Source organism: Bubalus kerabau, chromosome 10, assembly GCF_029407905.1.
Source record: "Bubalus kerabau isolate K-KA32 ecotype Philippines breed swamp buffalo chromosome 10, PCC_UOA_SB_1v2, whole genome shotgun sequence".
Lineage (NCBI taxonomy): Eukaryota > Metazoa > Chordata > Mammalia > Artiodactyla > Bovidae > Bubalus > Bubalus kerabau.
Window position 1 is genome coordinate 42,605,174 of NC_073633.1, and position 20,996 is coordinate 42,626,169.

The window sequence follows — 20,996 nt, forward strand, 5'->3', positions numbered from 1 at the left end:
ATCATGACTGCATACCATACTTACAGAAGAGACAAAACTAGTGAAATGTAATCATAGTTCAGGGATTTCTAGTGGCAGTCTTCTGCCACTAGAGTCTTTACAGTATAACTAGGGAAGGCTGTTGGTATGTACAAAGGAACAGACTATTATACACATAGGGTGGGTCTTGAGGGTTAGAGGGACATTTTTCAGACTTTCATTCATTCCTTTTTCAGTACACACTGACCCAGACGGGCCCAGTTGCTGCTAAACAAAAGGTCGGGTCTCGAACTGATGTGCACTGGATGTCAGAGAGTGGAATCATTGATGTTTTTCTGTTGACAGGACCTACTCCTTCTGATGTCTTCAAGCAGTATTCATACCTTACAGGTACTTGCATGTGGACATGCCAGTTTCTTGTTCCATGGTATTTCCTCTAAACCGTGTAGGATCACTGTAAATTAACATTTTTTGCACATGATATAGCATTTATAAACAACTTACCCAAGCTTTTTAAGAAGCAAGCATTTATCCTCCCACTCTCATCCCATTCAGCATCTCATCCCATTCCCTTTAACCAGCGGAATGGTTAAACATTCCACTGGGGCTGGTAATCTCCATTCTCTAGTCACTAATGTTCACCCATCTGCCTTGCTTGGAGCCTTAAAGTCTCCTGGGCTTTCTTTACCTTTAACCCCTTTAATCCCTGGGCTTTCTCTACCTTTATCTCAGGTAACCAGTATCCCAATCTGAACTTCTATATGTTCTTTTCTCCATTAAAATATACCACTGGGATTAGCACTAAAGCATTTTTATCTTTAAAAGATATGTGAGATCATTTTGATTAACGCAGAAAAAGCATTTGACAAAATCTAACACTATTTCATGATAAAAACATTCAGAAGACTAGGAATAACAAGAAGCTTCCTCCACATGATAAAAGGCATTTATGAAAAATTCACAGCTATCCTCATACTCAATTCTGAAAGACTGCAAGGTTTCCCCTAAGATCAGAAACAAATGAGGTTTCCCACTTTAATCACTGCTACTGAACATTGTAGTTGAAGTTCCAGCCAGAGAAATTAGGCAAGAAAAAGAAATAAAAACCATCCAACTTTGAAAGGAAAATGTAAGATTATCTCTATTCACAGACAATGTGATTCTATATGATATAAAATCCCAAAAAATACATATACACACACACAATTAACCTAAGTTGTATGGTACATGATCAACACACAAAATTTGTTGTGTTTCTATACACCAGAAATGAACAATCTAAAAATGAAATTGAGAGGACAATTCCATTTACAGTAACATCCAAAAGAATAAAATACCCAGGAATAAACTTAACCAAGGAGGTGAAAGACTTGTATGCCAAAAACTACAAAAAAAAAAAAAAAAAAAAAAAAAACCCTGAACCAAAGGCCAAGATACATAAGAAGAAATCCCATGCTCATGGATTGGAAGATTTAATATTATTAAGATGGCAGTCCTACTAAAAGCAATCTATAGGTTTACTACAATCCCTGCCAAAATCCAATATCATTTTTAAGTAATAGAAAAAATGATCTTCAAATTCATATGGAATTTCAAAGAGCCTGAGTAGCCAAAAAATCCTGAAATAAAATGTTAAAGGACTCACACTTTTCTAATTTCAAAACTTATTACAATGTTAAAGTAATCCAAACAGTGTAGTACTGGCATAAGGATAGACGTATAAGCCAATGGAATAAAATTGAGAGTCTAAAAATAAACCCATAGATCTTTGGCCTATTGATTTTCAATAAATGTTCAAGACCTTTCAATGGAGAAATAATTATGTCTTAACCACATGGTACTGGGACAACTGGATATCCACATGCAAAAGAATGAAGGTGGACCCTTATCTCACACCATATACAAAAAATTAACTCAAAATCAATCGATGGAATAAATATAAGAACTAAAGTCATAGAACTCTTATAAGAAAACAGGTAAATGATGACCTTGGATTTGGCAACAGATTCTTAGCTATGACACCAGAATCATGAGCAACAGAAGAAAAAAACAGATAAGTTGGACCTTTTTTTTTTCCAGCTGTGCCACTTGACATGTGGGGTCTTCCCAACCAGGGATCTAACCCACACCCTCTGCAGTGAAAGTAGGGAGTCTCAACTATCAGACCACCAGGGAAGTTGCAAGTTGGACTTCTTTAAAAACTTTTGTGAGTCAAAGCCAGCCTGTAGAATGGGAGAAAATATTTGCAAATCATATATATGATAAGGGTCTAGTATCCTGAATATATAAAGAACTCTTATAAGTCAACAGCAAAAAGGAACAGTCTAATTCTAAGATGAACCAAGGGCTTAAATAGAGATTTCTCAAAAGAAGATGTACAAATGGATTAACGAGCACCGGAAAAGAAGCTCAACAGCATTAGGTAAATTAAAACCACAATGAGATACTGCTTCAAACCCACTGGGATGGCTAAATCAGAAAATAAAAGAGAGAGAGAAAAAAAATAGTAAATGTTGGTGAGGATGTGGAGAAATTAGAAACTCATACATTACTGGTTGGGACATAATATGGTCAGCTGCTGTGGAAACAGTTTGGCAGTTCCTCAAAAAGCTAAACATAGAATTACCATATGACCCAGCACGATGATTAATTTTGTGTGTCAAGTCATGGTGCCCAGATATTTGGTTAAACACTAGTGTAGATGTCACTATGAAGTTATTTTTTAGATGAGATTAATAATTAAATCAGTAGACTATGAGTAAAGCAGACTCACACCCTGTAATGTGAGTGGGTTTCATTCAATCAGTTGAATACCTTGAGAAAAAAGGACTGAGGTGTCCTCCTAAAGAGGGGCTTCTCTGGTGACTCAGAAGTAAAAGAATTTGTCTGCAGTGCAAGAAACACAGGAGACACAGGTTTGATCCCTGGGTTGGGAAGATACCCTGTAGGAGAAAATAGCAACGCACCCCAATATTCTTGCCTGGAGAATCTCACGGATAGAAGAGCCTTGCAGGTTATTGTCCATAGGGTCACAAATACGTGGATGCAACTGAGTGACTGAGCACACACATCCCCTAAAGTAAAAGGAATCTGTCTTGAGACTGTCTTTGTATTCAAGCTGCAACTTCAACCCTTCCCTGGTTCTCCAGGCTGGCCTACCTGGAGAATCCAAAGCTACGAGCCCCTACAATCACATGAACCAGTTCCTTATGATCAATCGATCATTTTCTTTCTCTGTATATGTATAAATACATATATACATATCCTTTTGATTCTGTTTCTCTACAGAACCCTAACTAATTCATCCAGGAGTTCCACTCCTAGATATATACTTGAACTGAATGGAGACTGAACAGGTACTTGTATGCCAAAGATCACTACAGCATTATTTACCAGAGCCCAAAAGTGGAAACATGCTAAGTGCTCATCAGAAGTGCATGGATAAACATGGTCTTCCCTGGTAGTACAGTGGATAAGAATTCACCTCCCAATGCAACAGACATGGATTCGATCTCTGGTCCAGGAAGACTCCACATGCTGCAGAGCAACTAAAGCCTGCGTGCCACAACTACTGAAACCTATGCATCTAGAGTCTGTGCTCTGCAACAAGAGAAGCCACTGCCATGAGAAGCCCGTGCAGTGCAACAAAGAGTGTCCTCCACTCACCACTAGAGAAAGTCCTTGTGCAGCAACAAAGACGCAGCACAACCAAAAATAAGCTAATTCTTTTTAAAAAAGATGAATGGATCAACAAAATGCTTTCTTCTTGATGCCCTAAGTGTGAGACTCAGTGCTTAGACCTTGTAGATATTCAGGAATGTACAGTTATCATTGTGGTGGTTCCTGGCTCAGTTGTCATCTCCCCCTTTTAGGCACACAAGCCATGCCCCCTCTCTTTTCTCTGGGGTACCATCAGTGCCGCTGGAACTATGAAGATGAGCAGGATGTAAAGGCAGTGGATGCAGGATTTGATGAACATAACATTCCTTATGATGTCATGTGGCTGGACATAGAGCACACAGAGGGCAAGAGGTACTTCACCTGGGACAAGAAAAGATTCCCAAACCCCAAAAGGATGCAAGATCTGCTCAGGAGCAAAAAACGTAAGGTAAAATAAGCCAGTGGGCTTACAGGTGGCACAAGTGATAAAGAACCTGCCTGCCAATGTAGGAGATGTAAGAGACGCAGGTTTGATCCCTGGGTTAGGAAGATCCCTTGGAGGAAGGCATGGCAATCCACTCCAGTATTCTTGCCTGGCGAATCCCATGGACAGAGGAGCCTAGCAGGTGACAGTTCATGGAGTCGCAAAAAACTGCACACAACTGATGTAACTTAGCATGCATGTACGCACAGGACAGCATTCTGAACCTTTTCATTGCAGAGCATTTAAAAATGTTCAAGTTGCCTTGGCACATTAGTGAACAAGAACCATCTTGTAAAAAAATGGCCGGAAAATAGTACTTTCAAGTGTAACTGTAATTGTGATCATAGAAAAGCTTTCGTGAAAAGGTGATAACGCTATCCACCCCTCCCTTAGTGGGTCTAGGTCCCCACAAGGATGAAGGGGCCTACCATTCGGTTCCATTCATTGTGACCAGCGTGTACTAATGTGATGGGTGCACCTCACACAAAATTTGATTTGATGTCAAGATTGATGATATCACACTGGCACCAAAAGGGTATGAACAGGTTAATTAGTCCCATAGTGAGGCATTTTAGGGGTGCAGAGCTGCTCCCAAGCTCCTCTGAAAATGGCCTAAGAGAGCTGGGAAAGGAGACAGGCTCAGGTTTTAAGTGGTTACAGTGTTGAACTGGGGTGAGGGTTCCTGTGTGTTCACTAGGGCTTGTGTGGTTTGAACTTCTTGTTGGCCCCAAAGAAGGAAGCATCAGGGCTTTGTCAGCATGCACAGATCTGGGCAGAAGGGTAAAGGGCCTGAAGATGTGGTGGGGCTTGAAGCTCTTAACAGTTGGTCAGAAATGAAGTCAGATTCTTTAGTACACTGTTTTTCCTGCATGCTTCCCTGATGGACTCAACCTGTCCATATGGCCAAGGAAAGAACTAAAATAGAAAACGAGGACAGGGAGATGGCACTGGGAAGTATATAATGCAGGTGTGGTGGTGGTGGTGGTCATGGCAATAATGAAAAGAGTGAAGGATAAAAAAAAAAACACAGAGGAAAAAGGGAAGAATCCCGTATATATCTCGTGAACAGATCCCTCAGTCCCTATCTGTGAGATTCAAGTTGCCTTTTCAACCCATTCTGTTGATCCCCAGGCCTTTTACAAGTGTTCAGAGCCAATGCTGTTAACTCTTAATCTTCCAATTAATAAACATTTATTGGTGTTTATTATTGAAGCAGCCCAAAAGCTTGGAGAAGGCAATAGCACCTCACTCCAGTACTCTTGCCTGGAAAATCCCATGGACAGAGGAGCCTGATAGGCTGCAGTCCATGGGGTCACGAAGAGTTGGACACAACTGAGTGACTTCACTTTCACTTTTCACTTTCATGCATTGGAGAAGGAAATGGCAACCCACTCCAGTGTTCTTGCCTGGAGAATCCCAGGGACAGTGGAGCCGGGTGGGCTGCCGTCTATGGGGTCGCATAGAGTCGGACATGACTGAAGTGACTTAGCAGCAGCAGCAGCAGCAGCCCAAAAGCTAACTGACAGATGAATGGATAAAGGAAATGTGGTATACACAAATGATACAAAATTACTCAGTCATTAAAAGGGAGGCTGTTTGTATATATGCTACTACAACATGAATGAACCTTGAGGACATTATGCTGAATGAAATAAGCCCATCACAAAAAGACAAATACTATATGATTTCACTAATCTGTAATATCTAAAGCAGTCAAAATCATAGAGACAGAAAGGAGAAGGGTGGTTGCCAAGGGCTAGAGAGGAGGAGGCAATGGGAAGTTGTTTTTAATGGGTATAGAGTCTCAGTTTTACAAGATGAAAAGAGTTGTAGACATTGACTGTACAACATTGTGAATGCACTGTTGAACTGCAAGGTCTCCTATGTCTTCTGCATTGCAGGCAGATTCTTTATCTGCACACTTAAAACTGGTCAAGATAGTAAATTTTATGTTATGTATATCTTACCACATTTTAATATTTTTAAAGTTTTTTAGCAATGGAGAATTAAACTTCAGTGTGTAGAGTAGATTTTAACAGACATGAAGGATGATTTTTAGAAGATTATTCTAGCCAAATAGATGGTTTTGACGCCCTCAAGTAGATTAAAGTGATGGTATTAGAAGGGCAAGGAGAGATGATAAAGATGCTAAAGACATGGGGCTCTGATCATAGCTCTTTTCAAACCTCCTTCCTAAACGCTTCCCTGGTGGCTCAGATGGTAAAGAATCTGCCTGCAATGCAGGAAACCTGGGTTTGATCCCTGTGTCAGGAAAATGCCCTGGAGAAGGGAATGACAACCATTCCTGTATTCTTGTCTGAAAAATCCCGTGGACAGAGGAGCCTGGTGGGCTACAGTCCATGGGGCCGCAAAGAGTTGAACATGACTGAGCAATTAACACTTCACTCCTTCCTAAATATGGCTGTGCCGGATTTGGGGGGGGGGGGGGTTTGTTTGTTTGTTTTTAATAATTCTCTTTTCTCTAATGTTTGCTTTTGTGTTATCTTAGCCTCTTAGGTATCCAGGGAGCAGAGACCTTGCCTACTTAATCCTTATGTAAAGCACTCAGCACCGCAGAGAGAGAGAATCTTGATAACTGTGATCTTTAGAACATGTATTGGAGGGACGGCAATCACTGTGAAAAAGAATAGACCTGGTTTTGATATCAATTTATATTCCCATGAGCACATGAAAGGTGACAGGATTTTACTGGTGTCTGAAATATCTCAGTAATAGTAGTTGTTATGGGCTTCCCTGATGGCTCAGCAGACAAAGAATCAGCCTGAATACAGGAGACACAGGTTCAATCCCCAGGTCGGGATGATTCCCTGGAGAAGGGAATAGCAACCACTCCAGTATTCTTGCTGAAAAATCGCATGGACAGAGGAGCCTGGTGGGCTACAGTCTAATGGGTTGCAAAGAGTCAGACATGACTGAGTGACTAAGCACAACACAATTGTTTTGAGTAAAATGTGAACTCCAAAACTATGATGAAAACATATAAATGAACATATGACTTATGTGAAACTGATGAGATCTTTAAACTTTTATGTCCTGACAGCTTGTGGTCATTAGTGACCCCCACATCAAGGTTGATCCCAACTACTCAGTGTATGCTAAGGCCAAAGAACAGGGCTTCTTTGTGAGGAATCATGAAGGAGGAGACTTTGAAGGTGTATGCTGGCCTGGTAAGATGTCATTTTTTCACCTGATACCCACTGTTTAGCCCCAATTAATGAAGGCTGCATTAATTTCTTATAGATGTCACATGCTGTATTTTAGGTGCCTTTCCTTAAAGGTATTATCATCTTTTATATCTTTCATCTAACACCTGGTATGATGTTCTTTGTATACATTTATAAGTCAGTGAATGATTGAAAAGTAAGCAAACCTCAGTGACATGCTGTTTCCCTTAGCAAATAAAAATAAAAGCCAGAGAACTGGAACAGAAGAAGAGAAAGAAAGAAGAGTCCTGCATGTCTCTCCCTGTGCTTCTTTTTTGCCTCAACAGCCCATAGGTTTGACTTTCCAGCCTTTCATGAGTGATCTCAGCTCCCCCTGGCAACTCTGAAGCCTTCATTTCAGAAATCTAAATTTAAATTAAATTTAATTTAAATTTTAATTAAATTTAAATTTAAATCTTAATTTAAAGCCTTGGTAGAAACTCCTCACAGACAAAAGGGAATTACCAGTCTATCATCTGACAGCACTCTATCACAAATTCACACACAATGGAGAAAGCCCATGCATTCCTCTTCTCCCTATACCACTTATAAACACGTCTCTGCCCTCATTCAGAACAAAGGGTTCACTCCAGGATATCTGCCATAATACTTACGGGGCTGTCTGAGGCCATCAGTGAACGATAGGCTCCATCCTGACGCTTGTTTATTGGCATTCCCCTGCCCTCTGGGTCTGAGAGGACTAGTGATTGTCACTGGAGTTCAGCATTGCCTTCTTCATTAGCTTCTCACCAGACTATGCCTCCGTATCGGCTATCTTTTACATTTGCTGTAAGGCACTCATTCATTACCCAGCTTTCACATCTTACATCTTACCATGAGGATCACTGATCCTAACAGGCTGTCTACTCTTCTGCCTCTGCAGGTCTCTCCTCTTACCTGGATTTCACCAACCCCAAAGTCAGAGAGTGGTATTCTAGTCTTTTCGCTTTCTCTGTTTATCAGGTTTGTTTTTATTCCTTTGCCCTTTTCTAGTTACCTGGAAGGATGAAGGAAAGAAGTGACTAAATAGAATTACTCTGCTTCACTGAGTAGCTCTTGATAAATAATACTTATATGAAGAGGCAGGGATGCCAACCACATATCAGATTTTGGTGGTGCCATATGAATGGCATATGAGGAGAGGCACCATATGAACTACCAAATGCACAAAAGCTGTGATTTTGACTTTCATTATGATAGACTGTATGATATACCAAATTACTTAATAATAGAGATTTATAATATTTTCAAATTGTAGAAATTTTTACTTCATATGGTATTATTAAAAATGATAATGATATATGTGAAAGTATCTTTCAGAGTATAACATGACATTAAAAGTAAGGTATAATAATAATTCTTAAAATCTTATAAAAATCACCGAGAAAACTGGAGAGGCCACATCTAGACAACTGTTTTCAACCAATGGTGGTAGTGATAAGAATGATGACTAATATAAATTGAGTACAGGCTATGTGCCAAGCACTGTGCTAATCACTTTGCGTGCATTATACCATTTCATCTTCACAATAACTCCTTGAACTTGGAATTGTAATTAACTCTAATCCCACAGACAAGAAAATCAAGGCATGGACAAGTATAAAAATCTGCTAAATTCACCCATCTAATAAGTGGTAAATCCAAGATTTTAACTTAGGTCAACTGTCTCCCAAGCCTGGCTCTTAACCACAAGACTCTAGTTTCTGAGCATCCTGTATTAGGATATAGAAATAGGAGCTTCCCTGAGGTTAAGAATCTGCCTTGCAATGCAGGAGATGTGGGTTCCATTCCTGGTTGGGAAGCTAAGACCCACATGTTGTAAACCGTCACGCCACAGCAAAAGATCTCGCGTGGGGTGGTGCAGATCCGTGTGCCGCAACTAAGACCTGATGCAGCCAACTAAATGAATAAATGTTTGTTTTTTTAAAAAAAGAAGAGAACTTAGAGCAGGGTTATATAATAATTGGGCCAATCCAGTCATACACACTTGTTCCCCTATTGTCTATGGCTGCTGGCACATAACTATACCTGGACTGGGTTACTGAAAAAAGAGCCCTTATGGCCTGCAAAGTTGAAAATATTTACTATCTGGTCCTTCCAGAAAAAGTTTGCCAGCTGCTGCATTAGAGGGTGTTAAAGAACAGTCAAAGCAGCTAAATACTTGGAACCTATACAGCCTTGTTCATTGAAGTATACATGATTAGAAAGAATTTGAAGTAAAGAGTCAGAAAAAAACATGTAAGCCTCCTCCAGGCATTTTAAAGACTACCATGTGGGGAAGGCAGCAGATGTATTTTCTGGTATCCCAGAAGACAGCCTGGTCCCTGTGAGAGAATATTACAAGGAGCAAGACTTTCAGAAAACTTGGAATGAGCTGCCTGAGAGACTCCTGGTCATTGTAACTATTGAATCAAATGCTGAGAGACCAGGGATTTTTATAAAGGGACTCCAGCACCGTGTTAACTGGATGAGTCAACAGCCCCTTCCCACTCCAAGTCAAACAATTCTCTGTAGGATACAAACTCTAGATCCTGCTGACAAATGGTATCTTAGCTGTCACACCCTTCACAGTACTAGAGGGAAGGCAGAATCTCTTCACGGACAGCTCTAACTGCCGCTAGTAACAGTCGGAGCAGATGAGGGATGATGGAGAACCTGATTGTGAAGGTTCACAACCTGTCCTGTAGGGGTTCTCCAGGAGGTCTCAGAATGGACTTGTGGCTGACATGGGAATACAGCACAGCGCTCTTTCATTCATCAGCAAGTACTTATTGAGAACCCTCTGCCATTTAGGTTGTACTGGGTATTTGGGATTTATCAGTGAATAAAACAGACAAAATTCCTTGCCCTGTGGAACTTTTATTCTAGCAGATGACAGAGCATAGATAATAAACAGAATAAATAATAAGGTAAATGGAGTAGGAAAGAGGATTAGGGCCAGCTGTCATATTAATCTTATCACTGTAGGAGTTTTATCATGATCAAGATTGACTTCCTAGGGATCTACTGACATCCTCCACATATGGAACGACATGAATGAGCCCTCTGTCTTTAAAGGCCCGGAGCAAACCATGCAGAAGAATGCCATTCATCACGGCAACTGGGAGCACCGGGAACTTCACAACATCTATGGCTTTTATCAGGTAAGACATCTAAAAAGCAGCCGCCTGGATCCACAGGCCCTACCTTTGGGGCTGAAAGTCATTTGCTTTGTAACAACCATACTATACTGTTCATTTCTCTTTGTGTGTCTTTTCTGTCAACTGTAATAGGTCTTATCAGGTTGTAGCCAATATAAAACATTATTTCTCCCTTTGCGTCTTTTCCTTCTATAATGAACCTGATCGATTGATTAACTTATAGATATTGTGAGATTAATGATAACATAGAAACATCTTCCTTGACAGGAACCATTAGTAAGGAGCGTTAGATAATCCCTCAAACCTTTTACTGAAGTAGGCTGTGCATAAATACATCGACAAAACAAATTTTTAAAAATTTCACAGTTTTTAAATTGTGAAAAATTTTAAATTTAAACAATTTAAATTTTTAAATTTGCTGTCTAAATACAGCAAGTCTTATGTTCATACCAGGGAAGTAAGATTTAGAACACAGAGGCACAATTTCAGTATGTATACTTTCTAAATGTAGAAGGCCTTCCTTAAGTACTTAGCCTTCTCAATGGAAGGTGGTAGAATTGTCTTCCATTTGCCAGTCACATTCAAAAATCTTTGCAGTCACTTGCCCTTATATATTTGTGGTTCTTTGTTATCTTCAGAATTTAACAGTATTCTTGTGACCCTACCACCAATTGCTATTTTCCAGTGGGAGCTGCCGGCTACATATGGCATGGTTTCCAGATAGTATCAGTTTACTTCTCTATGCAGACTCTTGCTATAACTGTCAACTACTTTATAGTTGAAGAATTTTCTTATGTAGGCCAGAGCCAGTCACTTTACCTCTCTGAAGCTCAGTTTTTTCCATTAATGAAAACTATCTCAGAGGTTGTTGTGTAAGTTATAAGAAAAAAATCTTATAAAAATGCCTACAATAATAAGCACCAAATAAATTCTTTTATTATTTACCATTATCATTGCTATTTTTCAATTTTTATTGATTTACTTTTTTGACTGTGCTGAGTCTTAGTTGCTGCTCAGGCTTTTCTCTAGTTGCGGCAAGCAGGAGCTACTCTCTAGGCGCAGTGTGCAGGCTTCTCGCTGAAGTTGCTTCTCTTGTTGTGGAACATGGGCTCTAGGGCGCGTAAGCTCAGTAGCTGTGGCTCCCAGGCTCTAGAGTATAGGCTCAGTAGTTGTGGTGCACAGGCTTAGTTGCTCCGCAGCATGTGGGATCTTCCCAGACCAGAGATCAAACCTGTGTCTCCTGAATCGGCAAGCAGAGTCTTTACCTCTGAGCCACCAGGGAAGCCCCTGTTCTATTGCTATTTTAATCAAAGAAATTGTTTCACTCTTTTAATAGGGAAATTTAGAGCAGTTTCACTACATCATGAAAATTATTTGGAAGATTTTTTTAATATTTTCCATTTCATGTTCCCACCTATTATTTACTCTTTGCACATGAAATAGCTTATTGGGGATGTCTGCACAATGCCATAATTCAGTCGTCTATTTGAAATTTTTCTTCTTTGACATCATAGCAAATGGCCACTACAGAAGGACTGATCCAGCGATCTAAAGGAAAGGAGAGACCCTTTGTTCTTACACGTTCATTCTTTGCTGGATCACAAAAATATGGTAAGGACTGGCTCATATGATCATACTTAAAAACAAAAGCTAGCAGCCTGTCTCTTTTGACCATATATGGTATATGGTGCAACTCTGTTGATACTTTCCTTTTCAGTAGATCAGCCCTTTGATTGTGGACAGTGATGCGCCCTGAAATATTTATTTTGTCCTGGACAGAGTAAACCAATTTTAATAAAGTTTAGTTACTTGTTTCCCATGGAAGAACTTCCCTTGTGGCTCAGCTGGTAAAGAATCCACCTGCAATCAGGGAGACCTGGGTTCGATCCCTGGGTTGGGAAGATCCTCTGGAGAAGGGAAAGACTACCCACTCCAGTATTCTGGCCTGGAGAATTCCATGGACTGTATAGTCCATGGGGTCGCAAAGAATCAAACACGACTGAGCAACTTTCACTTTCACTTTTCATGGAAGAATTGGCCACTTAGTTGGGAGAATGTCTTTAGAGAATCTATTTTCTGGGATGGCCATTTCTGACCCTGTCTCTTTGATTTATCAAGACCAGAGAAAATATACTTCTAACATTCCTTCAGCCACCTGTTCCACTAAGCAATGTGGTTTAAAATAGACCTAGCTTTTTTGCTTGTGGTCAGTGTCATCTATAGCTGGATCCAGTTTACTAGCTAATGCAGATCTAGTTCAACCTAACCACCCCATGGCAGGAAGGCTATTTTAAGTCCCCTGGCCTTGCATAAATAACCTGAAGCTTAGGTCCCAGTTTGAGGAATCTAGCCTTTATTTTACCAGAGACATTATCAGGTCTCCTACTCTACCCCTGAAAACCAGCCCCAATGGTACTCTGGAAAAGGCCAAAATATTTTCAGCAGGCAAAGATATACAGAGATGCTCAACACAGCATTATTCCTTAAAATAAAAAGAAATAAAGAAAATCCAGATATCTAACAGTAAGGGAATAGTTATTAAGTTATGGTGTATTCATATGATAGACTATCATAAGGATATTTAATATATGCCTTAATTGCATGGTAGATGAAGGGGGGGAAAAAGCAGGATACCTAAATGTTTATATATTATCTGATTTTGTTAAAAAAAAAAATATATATATATAGGTATATGTAGGTAGTAATCTAAATGGGGCTTCCTAGATGGCACTAGTGGTAAAGAACCCACCTCTTAGTTCAGGAGACCTCGGAGACTTGGGTTCGATCCCTGAGTTCAGAAGATCGCCTGGAGGAGAGCATGGCAACCCACTCCAGTATTCTTGCCTGGAGAATCCCATGGACAGAAAAGCCTGGGCAGCTCAAGTCCATGGGGTCTCAAAGAGTCGGACACGAAAGAGGCGATTTAGCAAGCACACACGCAGTAATCTAAATGAATATAGTACCATGGTGATTATGAGTTATTTTAATTTTCTTCTTTTTTATCTATTTTCCAAATTCTCTATAAGTATCCTTTTTAATCACTAAAACAAGTAAGGTCTTTGAATGAAAACATTTATAAGGAGAAGTTTTAAAAAGATATAACCGGAGGTAGTAGAGGGGTAGGCTGGGGGTTTCAGGTTAGCAGATGCAAACTATTACATATAGAATGGATAAACAACATGATCCTACTGTGTAGCACAGGGAACTATATTCAATATCCTGAGATAAACCATAATGGAAAAGAATATGAAAAATGTATATATGTATAACTGGATCACTGCTGTGCAGCAGAAATTAGCACAAAATTGTAAATCAGTTATACTTTAAAAAATAACAGAAGATATGCATATAAGTAATTTTTTATCTCTTAAATATATTGGCCCATTGCCTAGTCTTCAATACTCGGTGTGAAGCTATTGACTTATCCCCAAAGCGTATCAAGTGAGGCATTACAAAGAATACTGTTGTATCAAGTCCTGTGCTGAGACCAACAGCCAGAGAGAATTTCCAACTAAAGAGTCATTTGAGACCTGAAAACATCTGCATATTTACATGAACTTTGTTACTTTATAAGAATGTTGTGACCTTCAAAGTTGTTATGTAGATATATACATACCTCATTTGAAGTCCAGGAGGAATTATGAAGGTACTGTTTTTTATGTAAAGTTTAAAAATAAAATAAAATTAAAATAAAAAATAAAAGAAAAATCCCTTGAAAATATTTTCCTTTGAGGGCCATAGGACAGCCTAAAATTTCTACAAAATATTAAAATAAAAATAGCCACCAAAACTATTTTAATAAAAGAGAGACAAAATGTTTCAGGAGTAATATAGACTTAATAAAATAAGGTTATTTTCTTTTATGACTCTCTTTAGTGTTATATATCTTTACAAGTTCTTACCAACTATTCAGTGCTCAAGAGCACTGGCTTTAGAGTCAGACTGTCTGAGCTCAAATCCTACCATATCCACTTTTGCCATATTTCCATCTGCTGTAAAATGAAGTTAGTGTTTACCTGATAGAGTTGTTGTGATGATTAAATGGAACAATACAAGCAAAGTAGCATACCTCCTGGCTCAGTGAGGGCCCTATAAATGTTAACTATTGTTATTGCTACTTTATTTTGTCTCCCTCATGTGGTCTTAAAACCTCTTACAGAGGATTTTGCAGAAAGCAGGCTAGCACATAGGCGTATAGATCAATGAAACAGAATAGAGAATCCAGAAAAAGTCCAACAGATATATGATCAAATATTTAGCAGCAAAGTTGCCAAGGCAATTCAGTGGAGAAAGGAGTTTCTTCAATAAATAGTATTGAAACATGGGGTATACTTATGGGGGGGGGGGGGTGGGTGGGAAGAATCTTAACCTTTACCTCACACCATACACACAAAATAACTCAGAATGGAATATACTTATATTATAAAAGTTAAAACAAACAAAAGGCTTCTAGACAAAAAATGTAGAAAACCTTCGTGACTTTGAGATGGCAAAATTTCTTAGAACACAAAAAGCACAAAACATAAAAAATGATAAATTGGACTTCATCAAAAATTTTAAAAGATATTGTTAAGAAAATGAAAGTGAAAGTCTCTCAGTCATATCCAATTCTTTGTGACCCCATGGACTATACAGTCCATGGAATTCTCCAGGCCAAAATACTGGAGTGGGTAGCCTTTCCCTTCTCCAGGGGAACTTCCCAACCCAGAAATTAAATCCAGGTCTCCTGCATTGCAGGCAGATTCTTTACCAGATGAGCTATCAGGGAAGCCCATTGTTAAGAAAATGAAAGTCAAGTCACAGACTGAGAAAAGACATTTGCAATATACATATATATTTATCAAAGAACTTATATCCAGACTATATAAAGAACTTTCACAATTAAATAATTAAAAGAAAGAAATGTTTTCCTTTATATTAGTTTGTCTATTACAAATATGGAATCTAAATATGAAATTGAGTACACATGGGCTGATTTCTTTTTTTTTTTTCTTTTAATACCTTCTTACTGATGACCAAAGGTGCTGTGTGGACAGGTGATAACACAGCAGAGTGGAGTTACCTGAAAATTTCTATCCCTATGTTACTTACCCTCAGCGTGACTGGGATCTCTTTTTGTGGAGGTAAGATGATAGCCTCAGGCCTGAAGTGAGAGAAAAATTAAAAGTCAGGGCGGGGGGTGTTTTCATTAAAGCTGGTCAGAAATCCCTTCTTGTGAGTTGTTTTCAACAGAATAAATGTGGGAAAGAGAAAATGAGGAGAATGGAGAACAGACTAGAGAGGAGAATGAAGGGGATGCTTCAGCACTGCGAGCGTCTCGTCTGAACTGAGGACATGAAGTAAAGTCATCAGAAAGCGAGCCGCAGTGTTCTTTTCCTCATTCCTTACTGCTCTGTTCCTTAGACACTCTCGATAACTGAGTTTCTCTTCTTGAAATACTCCTTTTCTATCTGAAAGTGAGAAAAATGGAGAGAACGACAAAGAATTTAACAAATCAGAAATCAGCTATACAGAAATCCTGTGGCATTTTATATATATACACACACACTTGGAAAAGATAAAATTTAGTTAAAATAAGATTCTCTGATGGGTTGCTTTCCCCTAATCCTAGTAATTCCCTACAGATGAGAAATCTCAGTATAGAGATGCTCAACCTGGCTACAGGTCCAGCTGCTCCTTGTTTTCTGTGGGAAGCACTTAATATCACATTTTGATAGATGTTTTTTAATAGCACTAATTCACATTCAACACAAAGAATTTGTATCCTGCTTAAGGGCTAAGCCTGAAATTTTCTCCCTAAATTTCTAATTCTGATTATGTCTCTCTCTTTAGTTCTTTCTATAGTTTTTATCTTGCTTTCGAACAAAATCAATTGCCAACCACCACCTCCTCCTGCCATCACTAAATACAGGCTTATTGAATCAGGCAGATATTATGCAGTTTCTGAGTTACCAAGGTCCAGGACAAACAGAAATGTTGATCTTGCAATAAAGCCTTTTGACAGGAGAAGAACATATTCAAAGAGCATATTGTCAGATCCCCAAACAGCCTGAGGTTTGTAGCGTGTGCTTCCTAATCTGAGGCCACAGTGTGATGCTGTCGTTTTGAGTGCACATACATACCTTTGCCCTTTTGGTCTGCAAGGCCTTATCTTACCTGTGGGCATCATCTGTGACGCCCGGGTATCTCACTCAGCCTTTCTTTACTGACTAATCAGCGGATGTAGGTGGCTTCATCGGGGATCCAGAGGCAGAGCTGCTAGTGCGGTGGTACCAGGCAGGAGCCTACCAGCCCTTCTTCCGTGGCCATGCCACCATGAACACCAAGCGACGGGAGCCCTGGCTCTTTGGGGAGGAGCACACCCGGCTCATCCGAGAAGCCATCAGAGAGCGCTACACCCTCCTGCCCTACTGGTATTCTCTGTTCTACTCTGCACATGTGGCTTCTCAACCTGTCATGAGGTAAACAGGCTTCACCACTGCCCCAGTAACCAGTCTCTACCAAAAGATCCCCTCAGCCACTTGCAATGGAGTAATTACAGTGATTGCAAAAGAAAAGCCAGGAGTTTAACCAAGTGTCAGTCAGGTTACTCAGCACCACCTGTGAGCAGGGTCAGGCAGTAGAGGTCACAGAAGATAAAAACTAGATCTCCTGCTATTTGGTGATTCAAGCATTAATATTTGGTAACCAAATATTAGTGTTAGTCGCTCAGTTGTGTCCGACTCTTTGTAACCTTTGAATAGTAGCCTCTGTCCATGGAATCCTCCAGGCAAGAATACTGGAGTGGGGTAGCCATTCTATTCGCCAGGGGATCTTCCCGACCCAGGGATTGAACCTGGTTGTCCTGCACTGCAGGCAGATTCTTTACCACCCAAGCCACCAGGGAAACCCATAATATTTAGTAGGGGATAGAAATAGAAGGAAGGAAGGAAGGAAGAAGGAAGGAAGAGAAAGAAAAGATAAAGTGACTTTGTACTTCAGTTCATCTAGTATTTAACCTATGTAGGGAAACAAAACATGCCACCCCAAAATGTGTCTTTTCGGCTTGAGGATTCTTAGGAGCTGATTGTTTTTAAACATACAAAAGGCTCAGGAAGTCTTTCTTTTTAACCTCCTCCTTAAATGCCTATAAGAATTTAGATAAAGAGCTTGGTCCAGGAACTACATTATCACCAGAGATACCTATAACGAATATGAGCTAAGCAGAGTAGGGGGAAGCTGGGAATGGGAATGACAGTGGGAAGCTGTGTCCCATTGTCTTTGCATGGTCCAGCAAATGTTTGTTTATCAAACATTTGGTTTTCCATCTCCAAGTGAATATCTTGCCTCACTTTTGGTTTTTTATCTTTTTTTTTTTTTGGCTGCACCATGAGGCATGTGGGATCTTAGTTCCCAGACCAGGGATAGAACCCATGCCCCCTGCAGGAGAAGCACAGAGTCTTAACCACTGGACTGCCAGGGGAAGTTTCCTTTCTCCCCTTTGAAGTCCCAAACCTCACTCACTTCTCCTTCTCTCAGGTGTTATATCAGCCTCAATTGCCTATCTTGTCTTTAGGCAGTATATTTTTATGGAGCTCCTGTTTATACATCATTAAATTTGATTTTCTACTGTTAAACTCTGTCTTGTCAACTTAATTCTTAGACCAGTCAGAAAAACCTAGAGGAATAGAGGAAAGTAGCTTTTTCATCCCCCACACCCACAAGCCTTCTCTCATGAAGAACAACTTATTCTGCCAGTCTTAGCTCTCTCTTACCCTTAGGGCTTTTCCTGGTGTATAAATTATATTCTGATTCTATTTTGGAGGCAAGATGTGAAGGCCAACTTTCTGGGTTAGAGACCAGTACACACAGAGACACATATAGTACATCAAGACCTCTAGATCAGCAGTTCCTCAGCCTGACTCAGATCAGAATCACCTGGGGAGCTTTTTTAAAAATACAGATTCCCAGGCTAGACCTCCAAACCTATTATGAGTCCCTTGGTTAAGTTCCAGAGATCTATGTTTGTTGGAAGTTTTCCTGGTGATTTTAGACACCAGCCAAGTTTAGATGCTTCGTTACTATTTAATATCAAAGAAATAGATTATTACGAAGGCTAGTGAATAAAATGAAAATGTTTCTCTTATTAAAAAGTATCTTTCCCTCATGAAATTGAAAGCAACATTAGAACCATGAAGTTAATATCCAGAGATATTGAAAGTTTTGTGATTTTAATAAGCCCAAATGTCTCCTACTTAGTTGTATACAACAGTAACAATAAAACAAAACCCAAACACCACACAAGTTTCTGAAACCTCCAAAAATGTTGCCAACTTGAAAACAAGAAAAACCAATTCTTTTCACTTACATAATGATTAAGGATGCATGAAAAGCAGTAACAATTAAAAAAATGGCACAGATTCTACATTATAAAATTCAGTTTTACCAACATTTAAGTTTGGTAGAGACCAACACAATACAGAAAGTGAAGAAGAACTAAAGAGCCTCTTGATGAAAGTGAAAGAGGAGAGTGAAAAAGTTGGCTTAAAGCTCAACATTCAGAAAACGAAGATCATGGCGTCTGGTCCCATCACTTCATGGCAAATAGATGGGGAAACAGTGGAAACAGTGGCTGACTTTATTTTTTGGGGCTCCAAAGTCACTGCAGATTGTGGCTGCAGCCATGAAATTAAAAGACGCTTATTCCTTGGAAGGAAAGTTATGACCAACCTAGATAGCATATTCAAAAGCAGAGACATTCCTTTGCCAACAAAGGTCCATCTAGTCAAGGCTATGGTTTTTCCAGTAGTCATGTATGGATGTGAGAATTGGACTGTAAAGAAAGCTGAGCACCGAAGAATTTATGCTTTTGAACTGTGGTGTTGGAGGAGACTCTTGAGAGTCCCTTGGACTGCAAGGAGATCCAACCAGTCCATTCCAAAGGAGATCAGTCCTGGGTGTTCATTGGAAGGACTGATGTTGATGTTGAAACTCCAGTACTTTGGCCACCTGATGCGAAGAGCTGACTCATTTGAAAAGACCTGATGCTGGGAAGGATTGAAGGCAGGAGGAGAAGGGGACGACAGAGGATGAGATGATTGGATGGCATAGCCGACTCAATGGAGATGAGTTTGAGTAAACTCTGGGAGTTGGTGATGGACAGGGAGGCCTGGCGTGCTGTGGTCCATGGGGTCATGAAGACTCAGACACGACTGAGCGACTGAACTGAACTGAACACAATACAATTAAGCAGTTATCCTTCAATTAAAAATAAATTAATTTAAAAAACATTTAGTTTGTTTTACACCAAACATATTAGGCATTTAGACTTGGGCAAAGTTCTGATTATGCCTGTCAGAGTAATTTAGTGCTCAACAATGAGAACAAGAAGTTTCGGGTACTAGAATTCTCAAGCTTTAATTGGACCATTTAAGCTAACAGACAGCTCTTTCACACAAGAAAAGTATATAGTAATCATAACAAGGGGATCCCAGTTGGTGCTAATGATAGAGAACCCACCTGCCAGTGCAGGGGATGTAAGAGACTGGGTTCGATCCCTGGGTCTAGAAGATCCCCTGAAGAAGGGAATGCAACCCATCCAGTATTCTTGCCTGAGAGATCCCATGGACAGAGGAGCCTGATGGGCTATAGCCCATGGAGCTGCAAAGAGTTGAACAAGACTTAGCAACTAAAAAACAACAATAATCATAACCAGTGCTCATAAAATCTTGACTCATATGAAAAGAGTCTTGACTTTTTCCAGTTTCCTTTGAATAGTTATAAAACTGAAAATATGAATGATTGAATTATAAAAAAAAAATCTAATGATGTTGAAGTAAGAAATTTCTTTTTTCTTTTCCCCAGGCCTCTGTGGGTAGAGTTCCCTAATGAATTAGAGACTTTTAGTGTGGAAGATGAATACATGCTGGGTGAGCATTTCTGGATTAATTTTACTTCTGAGAAATACTATAATTATGTTTTTATTATATTTTCTAGTATAGGAACACTAAAAAGTCCCTAGTTTCAAGAAAGCCAAAAAGAAAAGAAATTTCATCACCAAGATTTTTCGTGTATTGGTGGGATCCCAACTCTATTCTTTTGTCATGTAGTGCTTCTCATAACATGTTAACGTCATATAAACCCCTTGCGTTTGTGAATGCCGTTTGGAATTCTTGTTCAGGGACCACCTCTAAGCCTTAAGATACCGAAGGGAAGGGAAGTCGAAAAAAGTAAACCAGACAGTTATCTTTGAGTTTATTTCATATGCAAAACAGGACTGGGGTGGGTTGTTTGTTTTTGGTTGGGTTAATCAAATTTGGAACAGGGAAGTTTATCATTTGGGTAATGTGTTCAAGAGGCCAGGCTTGGCAGAGAGTTGCCCAAAAGGTGAATTCTGTTTCTAAAGAGTAGAATCCCCAAAATGTAAAAAACCTATCTCTTTAGGTCTCCACTCATCCTTCGGTCTCAAGTTAAAAAGCTGCTACTTCCTTAGAGAAAATTTTCCTGACCAAAATTGCTTCCTAATATCTA

At 39.6% G+C, this 20,996-nt stretch overlaps 1 protein-coding gene and 1 long non-coding RNA gene across 11 annotated transcripts in view; one reads left to right on the top strand and one right to left on the bottom strand.

Annotated features, from left to right (window-relative positions):
* Nucleotides 1–20,996, top strand: part of GANC (glucosidase alpha, neutral C) — a 74,213-nt gene that overhangs the window by 36,963 nt on the left and 16,254 nt on the right. For 4 of the 7 annotated variants that reach the window (XR_008699163.1, XM_055537481.1, XM_055537482.1 and 1 more), the window contains 9 exons: nucleotides 216–369; nucleotides 3,852–4,087; nucleotides 7,185–7,311; nucleotides 8,231–8,310; nucleotides 10,347–10,490; nucleotides 12,002–12,098; nucleotides 15,509–15,610; nucleotides 16,705–16,948; nucleotides 20,331–20,395. Coding sequence is in view for 5 of the 7 variants with exons in the window: in XM_055537481.1 (XP_055393456.1) it covers nucleotides 216–369; nucleotides 3,852–4,087; nucleotides 7,185–7,311; nucleotides 8,231–8,310; nucleotides 10,347–10,490; nucleotides 12,002–12,098; nucleotides 15,509–15,610; nucleotides 16,705–16,948; nucleotides 20,331–20,395 (1,249 nt within the window). In the remaining 2 variants the exon portion in view is untranslated. Of the gene's footprint in view, nucleotides 1–215; nucleotides 370–3,851; nucleotides 4,088–7,184; nucleotides 7,312–8,230; nucleotides 8,311–10,346; nucleotides 10,491–12,001; nucleotides 12,099–15,508; nucleotides 15,611–15,719; nucleotides 16,331–16,704; nucleotides 16,949–20,330; nucleotides 20,396–20,996 lie in introns of those variants that run through there. The other 3 variants (XM_055537484.1, XR_008699164.1, XM_055537485.1) reach the window with 3 other exon arrangements.
* Nucleotides 5–16,695, bottom strand: LOC129621271 (uncharacterized). Of its 4 annotated transcripts, XR_008699167.1 has the most exons (5): nucleotides 16,440–16,695; nucleotides 15,876–15,937; nucleotides 15,579–15,630; nucleotides 13,237–13,433; nucleotides 5–433 (listed from the first exon to the last, which is right to left on the bottom strand). It is a non-coding gene; the product is annotated as an uncharacterized LOC129621271 (long non-coding RNA). The 4 variants fall into 4 exon arrangements; XR_008699166.1 differs by lacking the exon at nucleotides 16,440–16,695 and having other exon boundaries at nucleotides 15,876–15,968; XR_008699169.1 differs by lacking the exons at nucleotides 5–433; nucleotides 16,440–16,695 and adding an exon at nucleotides 11,470–11,727 and having other exon boundaries at nucleotides 15,876–15,968.